Below are 20830 nucleotides of genomic sequence, written 5' to 3' on the forward strand. Positions count from 1 at the left end.
CTTCTTTTTAAGATCCTACAAATCTGTTTTAGAATTTTATTAATAGGGCAGGTTTGTTAACCTCATCAATTATAATCAAGTCAAAACCCTCCCAATCCTAATTTATTTAAAGAAGCACATTGAAACAAGCACCACCAGTTAATGATTAATTTAAATTATCAAATGAAAAAGTGGAACCAGAAGCTTAATTTACAATTTATGAACTTAAAGAGATAAAACAGATATTTCATAATAATTAATCTCCACTAACAATGACAGAGTGGTACTTTTACTTTCATTATGGTGCTGGATGTAACCCCTAAGCTGAGCTCTTCTCTTGTATCTCTTTTCACATCCGAGACTAATTTGAACACACGTTCCTAATAATTCAGGATAACATTTGTTTCTAAGCAAATAAAGTCAGATGAATATCTAATTAGACAAAAATCACACGCAAACAATAAAAACTATGTTTTGGAGCAATTAGCAAAATATGTGAAAGAAATGCAATCAATTCTGAAGATACAGCTGGTGTCCAGTTCTTGCAGTTTAAACATTCTCGTTGTCTTCCTATCAGTACACCTCAGTCCTATTCATTTCATCCATTACCTAATGGATAACCAAAGTCTATTCAGTTAGCACTAATTAGAAGCATTTTGGAAATGTGCATGAGGAAACAGCGGAGGCTGTGTAGTAGGTTTACACTTACCCTCCAATCTGCAATCCTTGAGCTTCAAAGGAACAGGAGTCCAATGTGCCTTCTTCCTTTGGAAGACTCTTAGCAAACTCTGAATAACACTCTCCAGGTTCATAGAGCTTGGCGCTCTCACAAAGTGTCTGATAGTTCACAGGAAGGGAGACCACCTGTGCCTGCTGCATCTGGAACAGGTTGACTGTTACCTAGGCAACAGCAAAAGGAAAAAAAATAATACTGAGTCATTTATTAAGGAAGGATTACAAGTTTAGTCATGCATCTAAGATAGTCTGATCGCATTAGAAAAAAATATATAGAGGCTGTATGTCCTATGTAAATGACAGAATATATAATTATATGATGCGTCACATTTTACAATTTATAGAAAAAAAAAGCCTAATGGCAATAAATTGACCATTGTTAATATACAACTTGCTATCCTTTCATGACAATGCATTAGGATAGAGGCATTCTGTCCTTAAGAACATACTACTACTGTAGCACAATTTCTTAAAATTACTAATTATAATCATTTTAGAATATAAATCAAGTTATAACCCAGCCTCTATTTTCTTTCTGCACAATTTTAGTATTTTTTTTTATTCACAAAGCTTTTTTGAAGTAATAACAACAATCTAAACCAAAGTGCAGAATTCAAACATCATGATATACATTAAAACCACTGTATTACATTGCATTTCATACATTCACCTGAGCACTGCAGCCTCATACCTGAGTTAATCAATGATAACATAAACATGCCATATGGCCTTGCTGCTCAGGACTAAGTCCAGTCCACCTGCCATTGACCTACTGTGTGACACTTAGTGAGTCACTTATCCTGCCTGTGCTCCAAATATAATCCCCATATATGTTTGTGTTAGAGTGCAGACACACACACACACACACACACACATGGAAATGTAGCATGATTTTTGGCTGAGATGATGGACAATGATATCACCCATCTCCAACTTACTAGCTACATCATTGATGTAAGTAAAAATCGCTGATTGGCTCCAAATATTTGCTGAAATTTCCTCAAAGTACCAAGCCGCAACCATCACTTTTTTTTTCTTACATCCTTTCATTTTCCAAACCAGCTTATCCAGGGCAGGATTATGGGGCAGCTGGAACCTATCCTTGTGATGCTGTATTTTACATTTCCTATGCAGCAAGATTGCAGAACCAGACAAGGAAAGTGATGGCATGGTGGTGCTAGCTGTTCTTGCAGGCAAAGCTTGAAGTATGCTGGTACAAGTGGCATTTAAAGCTTAACAGAGACGATAGCATATACTAATTTAATATATAAGAGCTCTGACCTCTAAGGGAGAACGTTCCCTGCTGTTGTATAAAATAAATTGGGAGAGGGAACAAGAAGGTGTCTAAACAGTGGACTGTCAGTAATTTGGTTCCACTTCAAGCATGGCATTACCAGCAAATAGGAATTCACTGTACTGTGTACACAAAATAATAAATCTGAAATAAACTGATTACACTACAAATTAAGGCAGTGCTATACTTTTTTTTTTTTTTTTTTTTAAGTGAGCACCATTGTCCTCCTGTATGCTCTTCGTAAACTGCAAGTTCACAATAACAATCAACATACTTTATGCACTTTTTGCAGCATCTCATTTGCACGCATAAGAAAAGATACTCTATGTGCTATAGCCATGCCATGATGAAATACACCAAAGCATGGCAAGCTGCATTTTTTGTTGGTAGAAAGAGAACAACAGAAGATGCTTTCCTTGCATAAGTAAAAGTAATTAGTAATTCTCTTGTTTCTTGTTGGTAGACATTTATTCAAAATCAATTTTATGATGAAGCAGATCTAATTTTAGAGGTTCATGCCAATACAGCATTGTGATTTGTAGCAATTCTAAATAAATTTCATAATGAACCATCTTTTATTGGCTAACTAAAAAGATTACAATATGCAAGCTTTTGAGGCAACTCAGGCCCCTTCTTCAGGCAACATGTAATTTAAAGATTACATGTTGCCTGAAGAAGGGGCCTGAGTTGCCTCAAAAGCTTGCATATTGTAATCTTTTTAGTTAGTCAATAAAAGGTGTCATTTTGCTTGATTTCTCACTACATTCATAATGGCTAACATGGTACAATAGCCTAGAAATAATGAATCATCGGAAAACCGCTACATAGGCCGAGCTGCAGTAAGTAATCTGTGAGACAACAAAACAAACTCCTGTATACTAAGCTAAAGGGCAAGCACACCAAAGTGTGTTGATGCTTTCTTTCCACTGTACATAGGTAGAGAAGCTAATTATTCATAATCCACAAGCATCTATTAGTTTTCAAAGGTAAAGGCATTGTACATCGTCAATGTACTGAAATTAACAATATGAACTTTTAAGACATCAAACCGCTCTAGTATAATTATCAGTACACTGGGCTTTCTATAGGAAGGAACTACATAATTTGTAAAGTATTACCGCTTTCAAAGTTAAGTCGCATTGAAACACCAGTTCACGAAGCTGTGTTAAGATTTCACTTTTGCTATTTTCCATATCAATTTTTTTCTCATTGGCATCTGCTATACAAGCTTTGTATTGGTCACTGGCTTCAGCGGCCTAAAGAAGACAAGGAGAATAAAAAAGTAAACAAAAAGATTTAAAAATAAACATTAAACATAAATAGTACAATGAATCAAACAAATCATACACTTTATTAATCTTTCTCTGTGTCTACATACATATAGCAGATATACACAATCTATATTATATATTACAGAAAAAAGAGTATATTTTAGAATATTTTGAACACGTATCAGTTGTCAGTTTATTGCTTATGCTCAATTGGGGGCATTCAAAAGTGGCACATTATTGTCATGTATTATACCATTTGTATCTTTTGTGGTTTTCTTAACATACTGTATACTGTAGCACAGTAGGGGTATTATGCCCCACTTCTAGTACTACAAAAACAAAAAATGACTTTTTTATCTTGTTTTAGCTGTATGAGCTGGACTTTATTGTTAATTGTAAAGAAATATGTCTGAATGCAATAAAAAGCTTCAGGTGAAAAACTGTCCTACAATGATCAGAGGGTTATTGGACTTTCACAGTACCTACTGAGACATAACTAATGCAACAGCACTTATTAGTTTATTCTGTCCATCTTCCTGGGCAAGAAGATCAGAATTAAAAAACATTCATAATGAAAGGTACTATTAAGTAACAACTGTCTCTTTGGCATTCTTTGTTTTACACAATAACAGACTTGAGTCAGTGTTACCCTCTGTTGGGACTCTTCCTCAATACGCCGTCTCTTTTCCAATTGCTTACTGCTGTCCTTTGTGGCCCCTATGCTTGAACTTAGCTGTTCTTCTTCCATTCGAATGGTGGAGGATTTTGCCCTTTCATATTCTTCATGGCGTTGGGTGTACAGAAGTCTTGCCTTTTTTAAAGCTAAATCAGCTTCTTGCTGCAAAGAAGAAATCCAAAAATACTAAGCAATTTTTTTTTTGGCCTGAAGGTTATCTATAAAGCAGTATAACCTTTATAGTACATATAAAAATATTAAATCCAAAAAATGGAATGATTTAGAGAAAATGAAGTTAGCTGATCCATCAGTATGAAGATCAAAATGGAATTTAAAAAATATAAAAAAGATGTTCTAGAAAAGAATTTCAAATCAAAAAACAACACAATACCAACTCACCATTTTTTTCTGCTCTCTCTGCCATTGCTCTTTAAGCTCTTTACGCAGTTTATCTAGCTCATTCCTTCTTGCCAACAAAGGCTAAACAAATAAAATAAAGAAAGAAAAAGAGAGTAAATGTTCTGAATGGAAAAGACTCACACAGACAAAGAGACCAAGAAAGTAGTCAATAGCAAGACACATTTATGTACTCCCTCAAATAATTTAGAATTAATAATTAATCAAAAAAATGTTGGTATAGCAGAATTAATAGTTTTTAAAATTGTATGGCACCTTACAGAGCAAAGAAGAAAACTCAATACTATATAATAGTAAATCTTTATATTTATATAGCACTTTTCTCAAAGTGCTTTACACAGTGAGTGGGGAGTTACTTCAACAACCACGAATAAAGATGAAATTTAGAAATAAAAAGATTGACAGACGATAGTCAGATAGACACAAAGTAAACATAATATAGTAAATCCTACACCTTAGATATTGAGTATTCATGATATTTATATATTTATATGACAAAAATATTTAGAACAGCAACTGATAAACTTTACTTATTTTGAATGTATTATTCTTGCCACATTCTAGAAAGAGATAATAGATAAGAGTATATAATAGATATACTGTAGCTATAAAAGGTCAAATATTATACAGACAGATAGATGGAAAGACAGGCAGATTTCACATATAAATAAAAAGTACTCAAAAAGTATTCATCTTTGCACTGTGGACATAAGCAAGAGAAACTGGCAAAAGTGAATGCAAACACAGGGAGAACATATGCAGAATGCATTCAATTAGGAATCAAATTTGGGTTTAGGCTCTTTGAGGAAGAAAACCTATCTGTATTAGTGTCAATTGCCTTACCTAAACATTTTGTTTGCATCAAAAAGAGTATACTACAGCTACTATAATATTCAGTACTTCAACTAAAGCACAACAGTCAGAATATACAGTATGCCTTACAACTCTAATCGCCTTGGTTCATATATTGCTCTTGGACACTTTCTGGGTGGAGTCTGTTCTTCCTCCATGAGTTTCCTTCTACATCCCAGCAACATAATTTTAACTAACATCTGACTATCAGTTGTGATAGTGAATGTGCTTTGCTATGAAATAGTTCATCTTTCGTGGCTGGTTTCTGCCTTTTGGCAAGTGTTACCGGAATAGTCTCTAACTTCCTACTTACTTTAGCTAAGGAGAGCTTTATTTATTTTTTACTGCATTCTACTGATAACTAATAGCAGTCTTTGCTCATCTGAATCATCCATCTAATAATTTCTTTGTTAGCTGTCCCACTGAAGAACAAGGTTCATTTAAACAAATACATATTTTATTTGCTCATGTGGTTTATAAATATATCTAATACTGTATTTTTATAAATAAAAAAATTCAAATCACATAAATAAAACAATATATTGTCAAAAGAGTAAAATGAAAGCAACAAGATAATTAAAAATGGGAAAATAAACACAAGAAGAGCCATTTCAAACCGTACCAAGGAAAAAAGATGTTCTTAAACATTTCTGAACCAGGGTTGGTATTTCTCTACTGTGCTATTTGTACTAATGATACAGTTAGAGAAAGGTTTATTTTTCAGATAAAAATGACTAAGAACCACAGGAAAAAGCTAAGAATACTCAGAATATTGAACTCTAAATACAAATCCAAAGGAAGCAGACAAACATGATCTACTTTTAAAAAAATAATGGATGGAAAAATAATCAGTAACAGAAAAATGTCAGCTCTTTTACCTGCATAAATTTATTAGTCTGAAGTGCAGCTGCCGTTTGCAATAATATTTGACTAGATTCAATGTCATTTTCAAACGCAGAGATGTATATTTCACGGAATGGCATGTGCTCCTAGAAATAGAAGAAGAAAAATGCTATCAGACAGTTAAATGTGGTCTCAACAAATTGCTTCAGTGACCCTACACAATTAGACATGGTCATTATAATTATTAGTTTTAAAATGGTCAGCAAATGTATACTTCTGTGCAGGATATCACAAATCCCATTATAAAAGTGAAGAATGGGACTGACAGTGGAGAAATGCTGATCACTCACCCGATAATTTATTCCTCTAAGAAACCCATATTGTTAGGTTCAAGTGCTCTTTACAACAAGAGTAAGACCTTTTTATGTTTTAATCCTATTCTGTATCTTAATTTGTAATAGAACAGCCTACTACTGGTTTATAAAACACATAACTTCAGATTTATTAAAAACATATATTGTGAAGATAAACATGAGAGAACTGTAATAGTTAAATTTTACTTAAAGGAAGGAAAAAGAAGAAATAATTTATTACATAACAACCAAAATATTTAGACCCATGTAATGTTGCCCTGCTTCTACTTTTCAATGACCATGTCTAATATCAAGAATTTAAATGAAGATATAAACACATACCTGTTGCATGATAAGAGTTTTGACAGATTCTGCCATTTTTGCAAATGTTTTTGCACATTCCATATCTGTGGAAGAAGCACATACATTCACTACTATATAAAAACTGAATGAAGTAAAAGAACAAACATCTACAAGTAAAGCACTTTCTACATGTTTCTTACAAAAGTAACATTTTACTTTTTTTTTTTTAAAGAAATGTCACTGCAATCAATGAGTGCCAGAGACAAAACACTTGTTTGTCAATACAGCACATACAAGTCATTCAGAAGCTACACTCTTTGAAGACCATGTCACAGAAGCTATTTTGCAAACCTAGATACAAAGTGATAAATTAGATCAGACAGCACAAGTCACTCACCCAGGCTAAGGCGTTTTTCCACCCAAGCCAAAATGTCTTTGGTATACTTAGACCAGGCTTTAGCATACAGCAGAGCAGATTCGATCCCACTATCATTTTTGAGCAGCATGTTGTCAAGCTCTTCGGCACGAAGATGCCCTGAAGAAAAAAACTTAAATGTTAAGAAACAGTCTTTCAACATGCTGAAGCTCTGAGTGGGATAAACAAGCTCTCAAAAAGAAAGCCATATTAACATTGAGATGTATTTTGCTTAATGCATACAGTTTAGGTTGGCAAGAGATAAATGAGCTTCAGGATTTTTTATGTATTTGTATCAACTTCAGCAAAATAACTATGAGATTCATGATATACTTAATACTTTAGAACTGTTGTTCAAAGAGTGTTATACCCCTCATTATCTGTCGGAGCTGCTGCTTCCTTACACTCCTGCCCATGCATTACGATCATCGGACGCTAAGTTATTCACTGTACCTAAATACAGGTTAGTAACTATGGGTGGCAGAGCTTTGGAATTCTCTCCCTCTCAGCCTTCGTGTGGAAAAATCTATTATTAATTTCAAACTTCTGTTAAAAACACATCTTTTCAATGAGTATTATTCCTTTTCGTGTATGTAATTTCTACTGTCTTGTTAATGTGTGTATTGAATTGTGAAGTGTCCTTGAGTGTATGAAAGGCGCTACATAAATAAAACTTATAATAATAATAATAATAATAATAATAATAGTATGTGGAAAGTTGGGGATTCTTTCATTATAGGATAGAATTTAGAGAATGGATGGTTAGAATATTATATACACACACATCCCTAACCCCAATAAGGGTGAAAATGTGTCATGTACTCTTTGTGTTATTTGGCAGAAGCTGTATAACATTATATACAGTATAAATATGCAAATAATGTATGCACAGACATACACATTATAAAATACAAGCACTATTTAATGCATCTGGCACAAATAATACAACAAAGGAAATACTTAGGTACGTTCATTAAAAATGTGCTTATGTACTGCATATTATCCACTACTTACAGTATATGAAAAAATGTGCAGTGTCTGACATTTGGCTATTTTATATGATTTTATTTTTGCCATATTTGTAATCTTACAACTACTTAATAATAATATGCAAAAAATCCAGATCTCATATCTCATAATTGACTAATTCACTCAGGTCACAAAAGAAAATCCTTGCTCACCTATTAAACTGAGACATATAGCATTATATGCACATCCCTGCTCCCCCCTGAATTTTTTCTACCATGTGTACATTTGGATATATAAACTCAGTTTTTCAGGTCATTCAAACAATATATGGCATTAACACTTGAACCAAAATGTAATGTGCTTCTCAATTCCTGGTACCCTTAGTAACTTCTTAATGCAATTTAAGTAGATCACACTGGGTGAAGCAGACTGAACTATGCTGGACTTAATAGTCTGTTCTCATCAAAACATTTTCATACCCTCTAAGTAGTTTGGAGTGGACTCAACGGGTAGTTTCTGTATCTCAAACTTTTATTCCTTTAAAAACTTCACCTTGCTGTGAAGGACATAAAACAATAAAGCTGCATGAAGTGTAAGTGTAGCTTCTTCTTTATTAAATTGCACAAAAATGCATATATGTGGCAAATGCAAAGGATTTTTTTAAATTAAGGTACATATTTTTTAAAAAGCCAGTTTACTATCATGTACCAATGTACTTTCTACAAATAAAGTATGAATAATACATTTAGTGTGTACTCAGCTTAAATAAAAATTGTATTGCCTACTGATATTGCAAATAAAGGCTGCAAGCGAAATACCCACATATCAGTTCTTACCCTGAATGTCATCCTTTTCCGAAATTATTCCTCCTTGCTCCAATGAAAGGCTTTCAAAGGACTGACCAAAGAAAGAAAAATAAAAAACAGGATCCTAGTTATCAGGAATTCAGTTAACAACAACCAAGAAGCCAAAGCTTGCTTCCACGTGTTGCAGCCTATAATTCAGAGTCTATCATGTCATACTGCAACAACAATCTAAACAAAACAGACTTGCATTGTTAGGCGACTCTTTATCACAACCAATCCAAAACAATGACAAAATGGATGTGCAAAATTAACACTGGTATACATTGCCTAGCCATCCGTTTCTTAAACCTTTCTATTAACCCATTTACTGAAGCCCCTTATTCCAAGTATATGGTTTTAGGGAGTTGGACATATTTGCAAAAATAACATTTTTAAACCTGCCATTTCAATTTTGGGGTGCACAGGACCAAGTTTTATCTTAGATACAAAGCAGGCAGCAGGCCACTGCCAGATATATGTATATGTTGTACATTGTTATATATAAAGTAAATAAATATACATGGACTATACATAGCAAGTACTTTACAAGTCAGCTTACAATGTTCATACATGTGTAGAAAATACACATGTGATTCATACATTTTCATGTAGTACTTCTGTGCCTTCAATATTCACACATATTCTGTTAATAATCATTGACGCTTGGTGCTACATTGTCTAAATTTAAAGAATTACAAACAGACTAGAAGATGATCTGATCTTAAACTGTTAACAATGTGCTAGTGGGGCGGTTTAGTGTACATAACAATTAAAGCCCATCTTCCTAAATGAGTTTGTCAGTACAGCAGCTTCCTCAACAATAAGATAAATGTAAAGCAATAATTAGCTAATCAGAAAAGTAAAAAGTGATAGGCTTATTATAACAAATTCAATAACAAAGATATTTGCAGCCTAATGCAATCCTGATTAAGGCAGTTTACCAAAAAGCGATTATTTACAACACAAAGCTATTTAGCATTTCATTATATAAGAACCTTAAAATTACTACAAATAAATCATTTATATGATTACCTACAACTGCTTAACACTAGCAATTTAAGAAAAAGATACAGCTGTGGAAAATAGAATGCTTGCTTAAATTGGTATTGAAACCAGGGAATATAAGTTTAATATACTTTAAAAAAATAATTACCCGACTTCTTCTTGTCTGGGGAATCCCCAATGCTGAACCGCTGTCTACATCTCCCATAAGGAAATCAGACACTCTGAAAAACAAATGAAAAAGATATCAATGTTAATATACAGCACCCAAATATATCTTTTCATCATCCTGGAATGCTGAAGTAAACTGGCATACTGCACTTCACTTCTGGTTTCTGATCACTGGTTTCTCTTTTCATTCCTTGCCCTTTCAGTTACTGCACCAACATCATGGATGCATCAATTAATTTTTTCAGAGTGGACCTTGCTGTTTTGCTGGAACTCTGAGGCTCCGGTAACCAACTATATAAGCACAAACTAAAAATGAAATTGACTTTGCTTTATTTATATGGTACTCTGCCATGTCATGTGACACATCAAAGACTACCACAATTTAATCACAAAATAAATAATTATGATGAACAGATTAGCTGCTCCAGAACAGCTTCAGTAAACAGATAAGTTACAATGATGTGAATGAGTGGATAAATTGCACTAAGTAAGATACACATTTTACACTTGAAAAAAGTCTTTCAAGGTCTTCCCACACAAAGTACAAAAGCACTAACTGAGCGACATCCACCATGTCACAAAATGGAAAGAGGGAACAAGCCATATTCACTGCAGGCTAACCTCAGAGTACAATGAACCTGTTATCTTTCACACTGCCGAGTAGGAGGCTTTGACTCCGGTGGGCACTACAACTGTACAGTACTGAATACAAGGAAGGAAAACAAAACAAAAACAGTCAGTCATATCTCCCGATTCCCACCCCAGGTTTCAGATGTAAACAGTAAATTCATCTTTCATAATTAAAAACATTATCGGTGTGAAAATAAACAAACTGGAAGCAATTGAAAAGTTAAATGAATACAGAGCATACAGTACTAATGAGGAAAATATAGTTTATACATTGCCTTTCCTAGCAGGAAATTTAAACAATTCTTTTTATAGAGGAAATTATTGCACTGTGCTTTATAAAGTAATTAAAATCAATATAGTGAAGAAAGCACTGAAAATAACATTGCAAGGCAGAAAGAGATTTAGCCATTTCATTGTGCTTGTAATCAACTTATTATGGTTTTTACAGTTTTACACAGCTGAAGTGTTAGTTTTACTATCTTTCTGGGTTTTTCTAACTAGTGTCAGTACCCAGTGTGTGCAGGGGGATTTACAAGAAGAAAAGACTGGGGCCAGAGCTCATAGGCCCTAGAGATTTAAGAAAGCAGTGACTAGCATATGTCATTATACCAGTGTAGGAGAAAAGTCACCAGACTAAGGAATGGTATGGTGTGTGTGTGTGTGCGTGTGCTAAGGGTCCTGAAAATGAAATAAGCAGAAATGAAAGAGACAGCCTGGGCAGAAGCCTGAATGCAGCAGGATGTGCTAATGGGTGAGTGTTTCAGTATGTGCAGGAAAGTCTGACCCTGGTCTAAGGGCCAGTTTATACTTCACACTCAGAATGCGTACATGCATGCATCATGGCTGATGTGTTCCAGTGTTCATTTGACGCGCCCTCCGAGCACATCCTCAGAAATTAATGCAACGTGTTCACTAGTTGTAGTACCAACAAAAAAAAAAAACAGAAGGCGGAGTGTGTTCAAGTTGGAATGTGACATCAGAGTCTCTGTTTACTATCAACACATGACAGCAAGCCACTTTGCAGATCCTACAGGATTGATGTGCATGCTTTGATGTTTGATGAATGGTTCAATGTGGTGAAGCAAAATGCTGACATACAAATGCATTTGTGGTGTGTTGCATATTCCCCAACATAAATACACAACATATTTTAAAGGTCTCACATACCATCTTCTGTCCCATCTTTTTTTTTTTTTTAACCTTCACCACAGCATCAGAAAGTACAGTATCGTATTTAAGCCACAGAGAATAAAAATTAGGGACACAGTGAAGAGGTCTATTTTGTGATTAAAATGGAAATTTCTACTTTAATCTTGTATTTATTTTAGCATTAAAGTAGACCATCACAAACGTAATTTTAAAACCAACCCAGTTGTTAATCGCTATGTGCTTCTAGGGCTTCCTCCTGAACCGACAGCAGCGGCAAGCAGCAATTGCCACACAGAACACATTAAATTTACAATATTCCAGCACTCTGCACATTTAGAATCTTTAGATCCATCCATTTTCCAACCCGCTGAATCTGAACACAGGGTCACGGGGGTCTGCTGGAGCCAATCCCAGCCAACACAGGGCACAAGGCAGGAACCAATCCCTGGCAGGGTGCCAACCCACCGCAGGATTTATACTTTATATCATTTTCATGATAAAAATGCATTACAGTATGTATGTTACATTTTACAGATAAATCACTAATTAAAAAAAATGAACACTGTTAATAATTACACATGAGGGGGTGGCACAGTGGTGGAGTGGTAGCGCTGCTGCCTCACAGGAAGTCAAGTCTCTGGTGTTCCCTGTCTGGAGTTTGCATGGTTTCCTGGTGATTTTCCACAGTGTGCTCTGGTTTTCTTCCAAGGACATGTAGGTTTGGGGATTTGGTAATGCTAAAATGACGCTAGCATGTGTGTGCTTGTATCTACCTTGCAATGAGTTGATGCCCCGTCCAGGGATTGTTTCTGCCTCGTGCCCGACGCTTGCTGGAATGGGTGCATCCCTGGATTGACAGAGGTAGTCATTAAACATCCATCCTTGATAACTGATAACTCTTGGTTTAAGTCTGGTGCTGTGGCACTATAGTGAACTGTGTGCCAGTATAGGTTAGTCTTTCATTTTCAAATCAGGGTGCAGCTTTAGACGCAAGGCAAGAATCAAGTCTGTAGAAACGTCAGTCCATCACTAGGCCTACTCACAACCATATTAAATCAAGCCAATTTACCCTCATCCATTTGTCCAAATATGTGTGTGAGGAAACCAGAATATCGAGAGGGGAAAAAAAAACACAGAGAATGTGCAAATTCATCAAATCTGAGGCTTCCTGAGATGGGAGACAGCAGTAGGAAACACTGCACCATCAAACCAAACTTACACATTCTCTCATTTTGTACAGTAAAAATTACAATTATCATTTGGCCACTTTATTTGTAACAGCTGTGTTCTCTAATTAACTCTGCACTGACAAAGAATATTCAAATAAAGCTCTCCATAGACGTGCTATTTTGCAATATTAAATGCATCATATGTGGATTGTGGAAATGGATTCTCACACCCTGTCATACTGACTCTCTGCTTAAGAAGAAAAAAGAAAAAAAAAAAAATGCACCAGAGATTGATCCTTATTTTTACAAATAAAAAGATAAGTAGAATTTAATGTTGTGTACTAGGCAGCATGGGTGTTTATGGTTAGCACTGCTGCCTTATGAATGCAGCATGCTGGATTCAAATTCATTGTCCAGTCTCTGTCAATGTAGTTTTTGTATGGTCTCCTTAAATGTGTGAGTTTTTCCTGGTTTTCCTCTCATATCCTCCAAGATATGCATTACGTTAAATGGGCGAGTTTAAATTGGCCTCAGTTTGAGTGACTGTGGGTATATAGTACAAGCACTGATGGGGCCATTTGATGAACTGCTATCCTCTCCATATTCTGTTCTGCATTTTGTGGACAGTGGAGTAAACAAATTTGAAATTGTACTTGTGTATTTTTTAGTGGATCAAGTACTGGAAGAAAGTTGCATGAAATACTATAGGCACTGTTGTGACTCTTTATCTCTCAATTAAATCAAAGATATGTGCTATTGTTTTTTCAGTGTGTAAAATTGCTGCTCACAACATTAACAAAACTACATTGTTGATAATAAAGTTAAATGTTTGTCATAACAAAGAAGAAAACAATAGCAAATATTAAATAAAAACAAGCACATCAAGCCTGCAGCACCTACTATAATTTTGATTTTTTCTTATTTTAAAACTGCAGTGCAGCTTCAAACCTCAATGAATATTATTAATGATTTGTATGGCTAGTATTTAAAAAAAAGGCTCCAATCAAGGGACACCAAACTAGGGAAAACCAAGTTAGGGTTTGACAATATTTTGTGAAAGGGAGATTAGAGTGTGGTATTTGCTCCTTTCAAGATGCTGATTACAAAAATGGAGCTGACATTATGCTAATTATAAAAAGGGTGGGGCTTTTACATTGCAGCCTTTTCAATCCATATTCTGGAATGCTGTGTAACAGTAACAACAAAGTGGTAAAGATTTTCTCTAGTAGTGGATGATACACCAGTTGGTCTACAATACCGTAAGAAATTCTTCTTCCAGTATAGACTGTATGGAGACTGTTTACTAGTATGCTAAAAATTGCTGAAAAACTTTCAGATACATATAAACATAAAATGTGTATGTTAAAGGAAATGCGAAACGTGATTTTGTGTTGGTGTGTTAATTTAATGATTTGTGCATGGCCTAGTACGTGAACTACAGTTTGTTTAATAATTGAGCCTACCTTTTAATAGTACAGGACAGAAGAAGATGATTCTTTTGCTGTGCTTGCTTGGCAGCAGTAATGTGTGTGTGTGTGTGTGTGTGTGTGTGTGTGTGTGTGTGTGTGTGAGAGAGAGAGAGAGAGAGAATGGAAAAAGCTGCCCTTTTATAGGTTCACTAGGGGGCTCTGCCCCCTGCTCGCTTCGCTCCCCAACCCCTGGTCTTGGGTAACCCAAAATAGATTTGAAAGAGATTATTGTCGGCGTAACCCGAAATACATTGATGAATGTATGCGATATGTGCCTGCATTGCTTGCGGCATTTCAGGCACGCGCTGTAGGCGCCTGCGTTCAAGGCAGGCTCGTGTTTGTATCTCCGTCAGTTGTGGTCTTTCGTTTTGAACCCATGCCTGCTTTGCTTCCGCAGTTTCTGACGCGCGTTGTAGGTGTCTATGTACATTGTATTTGTTCATGCGGAGCTGTTTGGTTTTGGAGCCGAGACAGTTTTGCTTCCGCGGTTTCAGACGCGCGTTGTAGGCGCCTATGTCTATTGTTTTTATCCATGCGGGCTCGCTTTTGTAGCTCCGTTAGTTGAGCTGGATCGTTTTGAAGCCGTGACCGTGACTCCATTAGTTATCCGTTGTCTACCGTTAGTAATATGGATAATTGCACTTACTGTTAATACGGAGCGTTTTCTGTGGTTGTACTGTTAATAATGCATCACTGTAATGTGATTCACATATGCTTGTATCTTGTATCATCTTGATACATCTTGTATCACCCCAGTCCCAAAGGTATCACGTCCTAGTGAGCTGAATGACTTTCGGCCTGTTGCTCTGACATCACATGTGATGAAGACCATGGAGAGGCTGCTGCTTCACCACCTTAGGCCACAGGTTCAACACGCCATTGACCCTCTGCAGTTTGCATATCAGGAGAAGGTGGGAGCGGAGGATGCCATCATCTATATGCTACACCGATCCCACTCTCACTTGGACAGAGGCAGTGGTGCTGTAAGAATTATGTTTCTAGACTTCTCTAGCGCCTTCAACACAATCCAACCTCTGCTCCTTAGGGACAAGCTGACAGAGATGGGATTAGATTCACACCTAATGGCATGGATCGTGGACTATCTTAAAGACAGACCTCAGTATGTGCGTCTTGGGAACTGCACGTCTGACATTGTGGTCAGCAACACAGGAGCGCCACAAGGGATTGTACTTTCTCCGGTCCTGTTCAGCCTATATACATCGGACTTCCAATACAACTCGGAGTCCTGCCATGTGCAAAAGTTCGCTGATGACACTGCTATCGTGGGCTGCATCAGGAATGGGCTGGAGGATGAGTATAGGTACCTAATCAATGACTTTGTTAAATGGTGCGACTCAAACCACCTACAACTGAACACCAGCAAAACCAAGGAGCTGGTGGTGGATTTTAGGAGGCCCAGACCCCTCATAGACCCCGTGATCATCAAAGGTGACTGTGTGCAGATGGTGCAGACCTATAAATATCTGGGAGTACAGCTGGATGATAAATTAGACTGGACTGCCAATACTGATGCGCTGTGCAAGAAAGGACAGAGCCGACTATACTTCCTTAGAAGGCTGGCGTCCTTCAACATCTGCAATAAGATGCTGCAGATGTTCTATCAGACAGTTGTGGCGAGCGCCCTCTTCTACGCGGTGGTGTGCTGGGGAGGCAGCATTAAGAGGGAAGACGCCTCACGCCTGGACAAACTGGTGAGGAAGGCAGGCTCTATTGTTGGCATGGAGCTGGACAGTTTAACATCTGTGGCAGAGCGAAGGGCGCTCAGCAGGCTCCTATCAATTATGGAGAATCCACTGCATCCACTAAATAGTATCATCTCCAGACAGAAGAGCAGCTTCAGCGACAGACTGCTGTCACTGTTCTGCTCCACTGACAGATTGAGGAGATCGTTCCTCCCCCAAACTATGCGACTCTTCAATTTCACCCAGGGGGGTAAACGTTAACATTTAACATTATACAAAGTTATTGTCTGTTTTATACCTGCATTATTATCATTCTTTAATTTAATATTATTTATTGTATCATTATACTGCTGCTGGAGAATGTGAATTTCCCATTTGGATTAATAAAGTATCTATCTATCTCTATCTATATGATTTGTGAGGATGCCGTATGTTTAATACGGAGAGTTCATGGCGCGTTGTTGCTTCATGTCCTATTCAGAAGCGCGTTTTGGACACCTGCACCTGTGGACCTGTGGGGCCTCCGTAGCCTCTTCCGTTTGATTCTGGGGTGCAGCGCAAAATCCTCTTTTTTGTGTGGCTGTGTCGTTAGTCGTTAGCTATGGGCGCGTTGTTGCTTCATTTCTGATTCACATTAGTTGAGGTTTTTGGGCCGTGACTCCTTCGTTCACGGTGGATAAGACTTCGCTTGCGGTTTATGAGACGCGCGCTGTAGGTGCCTGCGCAGTACGTCTCATGGTCCCATCGCCGTGTACCTGCGTCCATATCCGGTTTATTCTCGGTTAGTAATATGGATGAGAGGATGAACCTATTTGAGTAGCAGCGTTTCAATGGATTAAGAGGTGTGTCTGTGTTAATTAAATCAAATACATTTTCCATTTGTTAAAAGATAAGCTCCAGTATGACAAATATACGCAAATACATTACATTGGTGTCTACCAAAACCATCAATATTTTAGTTATATTATGACATGGATTTTAGGCCATACCACCCACTCAAAAAACCTCACACCGTTCCAGTGTGGTGGTGAGGTGACACCTGCCGTACTCGGTCCTAATCCAGGTGGTTTGTTGTGGGTGCAGCAACATGCTGTAAACAACACACTCTCTCAACCTCTCCCTGACACAGGCACATCAAAAGTGTAAAAAAAAAAAAAAAAAAAAAAAAAAAAAAAAAAAAAAAGGAACAGAATCTGAAGCAGTACCAATACTTTTTTTTCCCACTTTTGAAATAAAAAAAATAAACATTTTGCTCACATCTGACCCAGGCACATCGCAAAGTGCATAAAATCAAAAAAAGTGCACAGTATTAGAAATAACTTTGGTTTCCCTTTTGAAATATGAGATCCTCACTCAATTTAAAGGGGTGGTTGTGGCAGGCAAGGGATTGTTTTTTTTCATTGAACTTAAACTATTTCATTCACACGGTTTTAATCATTCATATCACAGATGTTAAATTTGAGCTCCACAACAATGCCTTTCCCATAGAAATTGTTTTTTCCCCCCCAGAAAAAAACTACATGAGTAAATGTTTAAGAGCAAGGCTGCACGTATGGCATGAGAGTGGATTAGTACATTTATTTTAACAATTTGTCTTTAAAATGTCTTTGTACAGAGTTCTTGTGTGCCAAGTAGTGGATTAATAATTATAATTATTACTATTATATTTTACTAAATCTTACATTCCATGTTTCTTTGTTGATAAGCTCCTGTTGAAAAATTTATTGGTAACAGAACATACAGCGCCCACGCCAAAATGACTGAGGTAACAACTAACAAAGTGGCATTTTTTATACCATTTTAACAAAGTTTACTGTCCATTGTCAATCACAGAGCAGCCCATTATAACGACAGTAATACACTTGCAACCTTAAAACGCAGACTTCATCACATCGCTGTACATGACGAAACAGTAGGCAGCCGACTACTCATACATGTTAACTGACGGAAAAGCTGGCATTTTGCATGGAGTATGTGTTAAATCAAAAGAGTAACGGCATGCAAAGATGTGCGACCACAAGGAGATCGGTGACAATCACACCTTAGTGTGCCTATGCGAAATCAGAAGGGAAAACTTAATTCCACAGGGCACAGATATCTTGATAACAGGGGACCTACCGTATATGATGGACAGAGGAATTTCAAATGTTTTGCATGCCTACCTTTTGATGACCAGTTGCATCATATTCAGCCCTTTGTTCATTATTCTGGCACAAGTGTAACCAGCCCCTCATTGAAATTCAAAAACCATCCTGTCAGCAATGCTTATTAATATGCACTTAAAAATATTTTCCTGCACGCATCTCCAAGTCTGACGTCATTTTTGCCGCGACTCCCTCCCACCCAGCGTGATGTATAAGCCTGCCTTTATGCAGCTCAATGATATGCAAGGGGGAGTCTGTACCAACACATATGTTAACAGCACATCCACTCAACAATAATAAATGGCCTTTTGGTTCTGTTACAATATAATAGTTTAAAGTTTCAATGATTTCATTCGCCACTGGCAAACTAAGTAGAAATGATAATCTCCAAACCCTATTTTTGGTTGCATTTGCAACCATTTTAGTTACAGTGTGGAACCCTGGTGGGACCACAGGCTGGGCAACTAAGAGGTTGCTTCTGGGCTACATGTGGCCCGCAGGCCGCCATTTGAATAGGTCTGGTATAAGGTGATTTAAGGAGAGACACTTGTTGACTTTCTATAAGCTGTAAAGTACCAATTCATATTTCTCTGATTCTTACAATTCATTTTTTCAAATTCAGCTTTTTCCCTTAGTTTTACAAAACAACATATACTCAATGGATTTGAGATACATTGCTCATTTACAAATGGTTAGTAAAAAGTACACAATAGACACTTGGCCATTATAATATTCTGCAGTTGTGAGGATACACTTTGTTAGCCTAATATAAAAACATAAGTTAAGCACACTAATTTAACATTACTTTGGCATATTACGTTCTTCTTTATGGTTCAGAATATTTTGGATAAATCCACCTTTGCATTGATACATAAGATGATTATGCACACATTTTTGACTCCTCCTTGATACTTAAAAAAAACCCCAAAAAAACAAAACAAAAAAAAAAACCTTGTATAGTGTATTATCCATATATTTATCCATATAATAAAAGGCATCAAAATGCTACAGTATGTTGAAGCTATAAATTTAATAAGAGAACTTACACATTGCCAAAAGTAAAAGCCAATGTATCTATAGATGAAAAAATTTCGCCATAAAGTCCAAGTTTATTGTCTTCATTTACCTCCTTGTAGTTAACACCTGCACCAAAGAGAAAAAAAAATCACTGACAAAGGAGTTACAGCAATATGCGTTTCACATTAAAAAAAAAAAAAAAAAAGAAAAGTAACCAATTTTTAGCAAGAAAGGGAAGACAAAGGAAGTAAAGGTGATTTACAATGCATTTTGCTTGTAGTGCTTTTAATAAAGCTGAAATGGTGACATTTTTACTCCTCGACTGTAATCTTGTGAAGAACAAACTTCCTGTTGGGAACCTAAACTCTGTAATGAATTAGAAAGCTCTACGGTAAAATAAGCAATAACCAAGCCCTTCTAGTAAACTTCCTCATTATCAGAAATAACACAGAAGAATGACGCAAAAAAGAACAACAAGCTCTCTGAAAGACTTATCATCGGTAATGATGAGATGCACATCTTATTTCCTTCAGATCAAAGCACATGCACAGCAAAGGCAATTGTGTTATGCTAAAAATTAATAATACAATGACAACTTTGCAGGAAAAAAGTATTGATTTCTTTTTAAAATGTGAGTGTAGAAGGGTGTTACTGAGCAGAGCATGCACTTGGAAAGACTGAAAGCAAGTAATAGATACAATATTTACAATATAAAAGTCAAAAATGAACAAGGAATTTAAGAAATAAGGAAGCTAAAATTGAAAATGTTAATGAAATAAGAGTATATCACAAATCCAGATTAATACAGCAGGTAAAAGTTGCACATAATATATCCTAGTAAAGAAGAAAGGCTTCAGCTCACCATACCTAGAAAAATCCTTGTCTAAATGATTTTTATTTTAAAATAATGCCCAATGTGTGCATTCTAAGATTTTTTTCCATATCATGTTGTAATGTTGGAAGCGACTAAGCAACATCACAAAATATGAATCACATCCATTAAATTTCCAACCTGATTTGAGTCATAGATGAAAGCCTAACCTGGTAGCAATGGGCACAAGGCAAGAACCTAGTGTACACACCCATACTCATCCCTACTGAACAAAAATCAGAAAGCCCAATTATCACAGGCACATCTTTATGATTTGAAAAGGAAACTCATGCAGAAAAGTAAAGAACGTACAAACTACATACAGGCATCACCTAGGCCCAGTATTGAAATTTAGGATTCTGGAGGTAGTATCGTTAACCACCTATCATTCAAATGTAAACTAATGTTAATAATATGACTTCATAATTTAAGTGACAATTGATGATATTTTTAAACACTCTGGAGTACTATAAAAGAACGAAACAAAAAGGAACTTAAAGGAACCCAACAAAGAAGAAAATAGTTAACACTGCCTAAACTGAACAAATAACCT

The 20830-nt window shown here is 36.3% G+C and overlaps 1 protein-coding gene across 2 annotated transcripts in view; it reads right to left on the bottom strand.

Annotated features, from left to right (window-relative positions):
• arhgap29a (Rho GTPase activating protein 29a) overlaps positions 1-20830 on the bottom strand; it is a 185899-nt gene that overhangs the window by 17172 nt on the left and 147897 nt on the right. For both annotated transcript variants that reach the window (XM_051933276.1, XM_051933277.1), the window contains 10 exons: positions 19436-19532; positions 10106-10178; positions 8944-9004; positions 7121-7258; positions 6763-6827; positions 6103-6213; positions 4355-4435; positions 3929-4117; positions 3127-3264; positions 689-879 (listed from right to left, as the gene is read on the bottom strand). In XM_051933276.1, coding sequence (XP_051789236.1) covers positions 689-879; positions 3127-3264; positions 3929-4117; positions 4355-4435; positions 6103-6213; positions 6763-6827; positions 7121-7258; positions 8944-9004; positions 10106-10178; positions 19436-19532 — 1144 coding nt within the window. The remainder of the gene's footprint in view (positions 1-688; positions 880-3126; positions 3265-3928; positions 4118-4354; positions 4436-6102; positions 6214-6762; positions 6828-7120; positions 7259-8943; positions 9005-10105; positions 10179-19435; positions 19533-20830) is intronic.

This window comes from Erpetoichthys calabaricus, chromosome 10 (assembly GCF_900747795.2).
Source record: "Erpetoichthys calabaricus chromosome 10, fErpCal1.3, whole genome shotgun sequence".
NCBI classification, from domain to species: domain Eukaryota; kingdom Metazoa; phylum Chordata; class Cladistia; order Polypteriformes; family Polypteridae; genus Erpetoichthys; species Erpetoichthys calabaricus.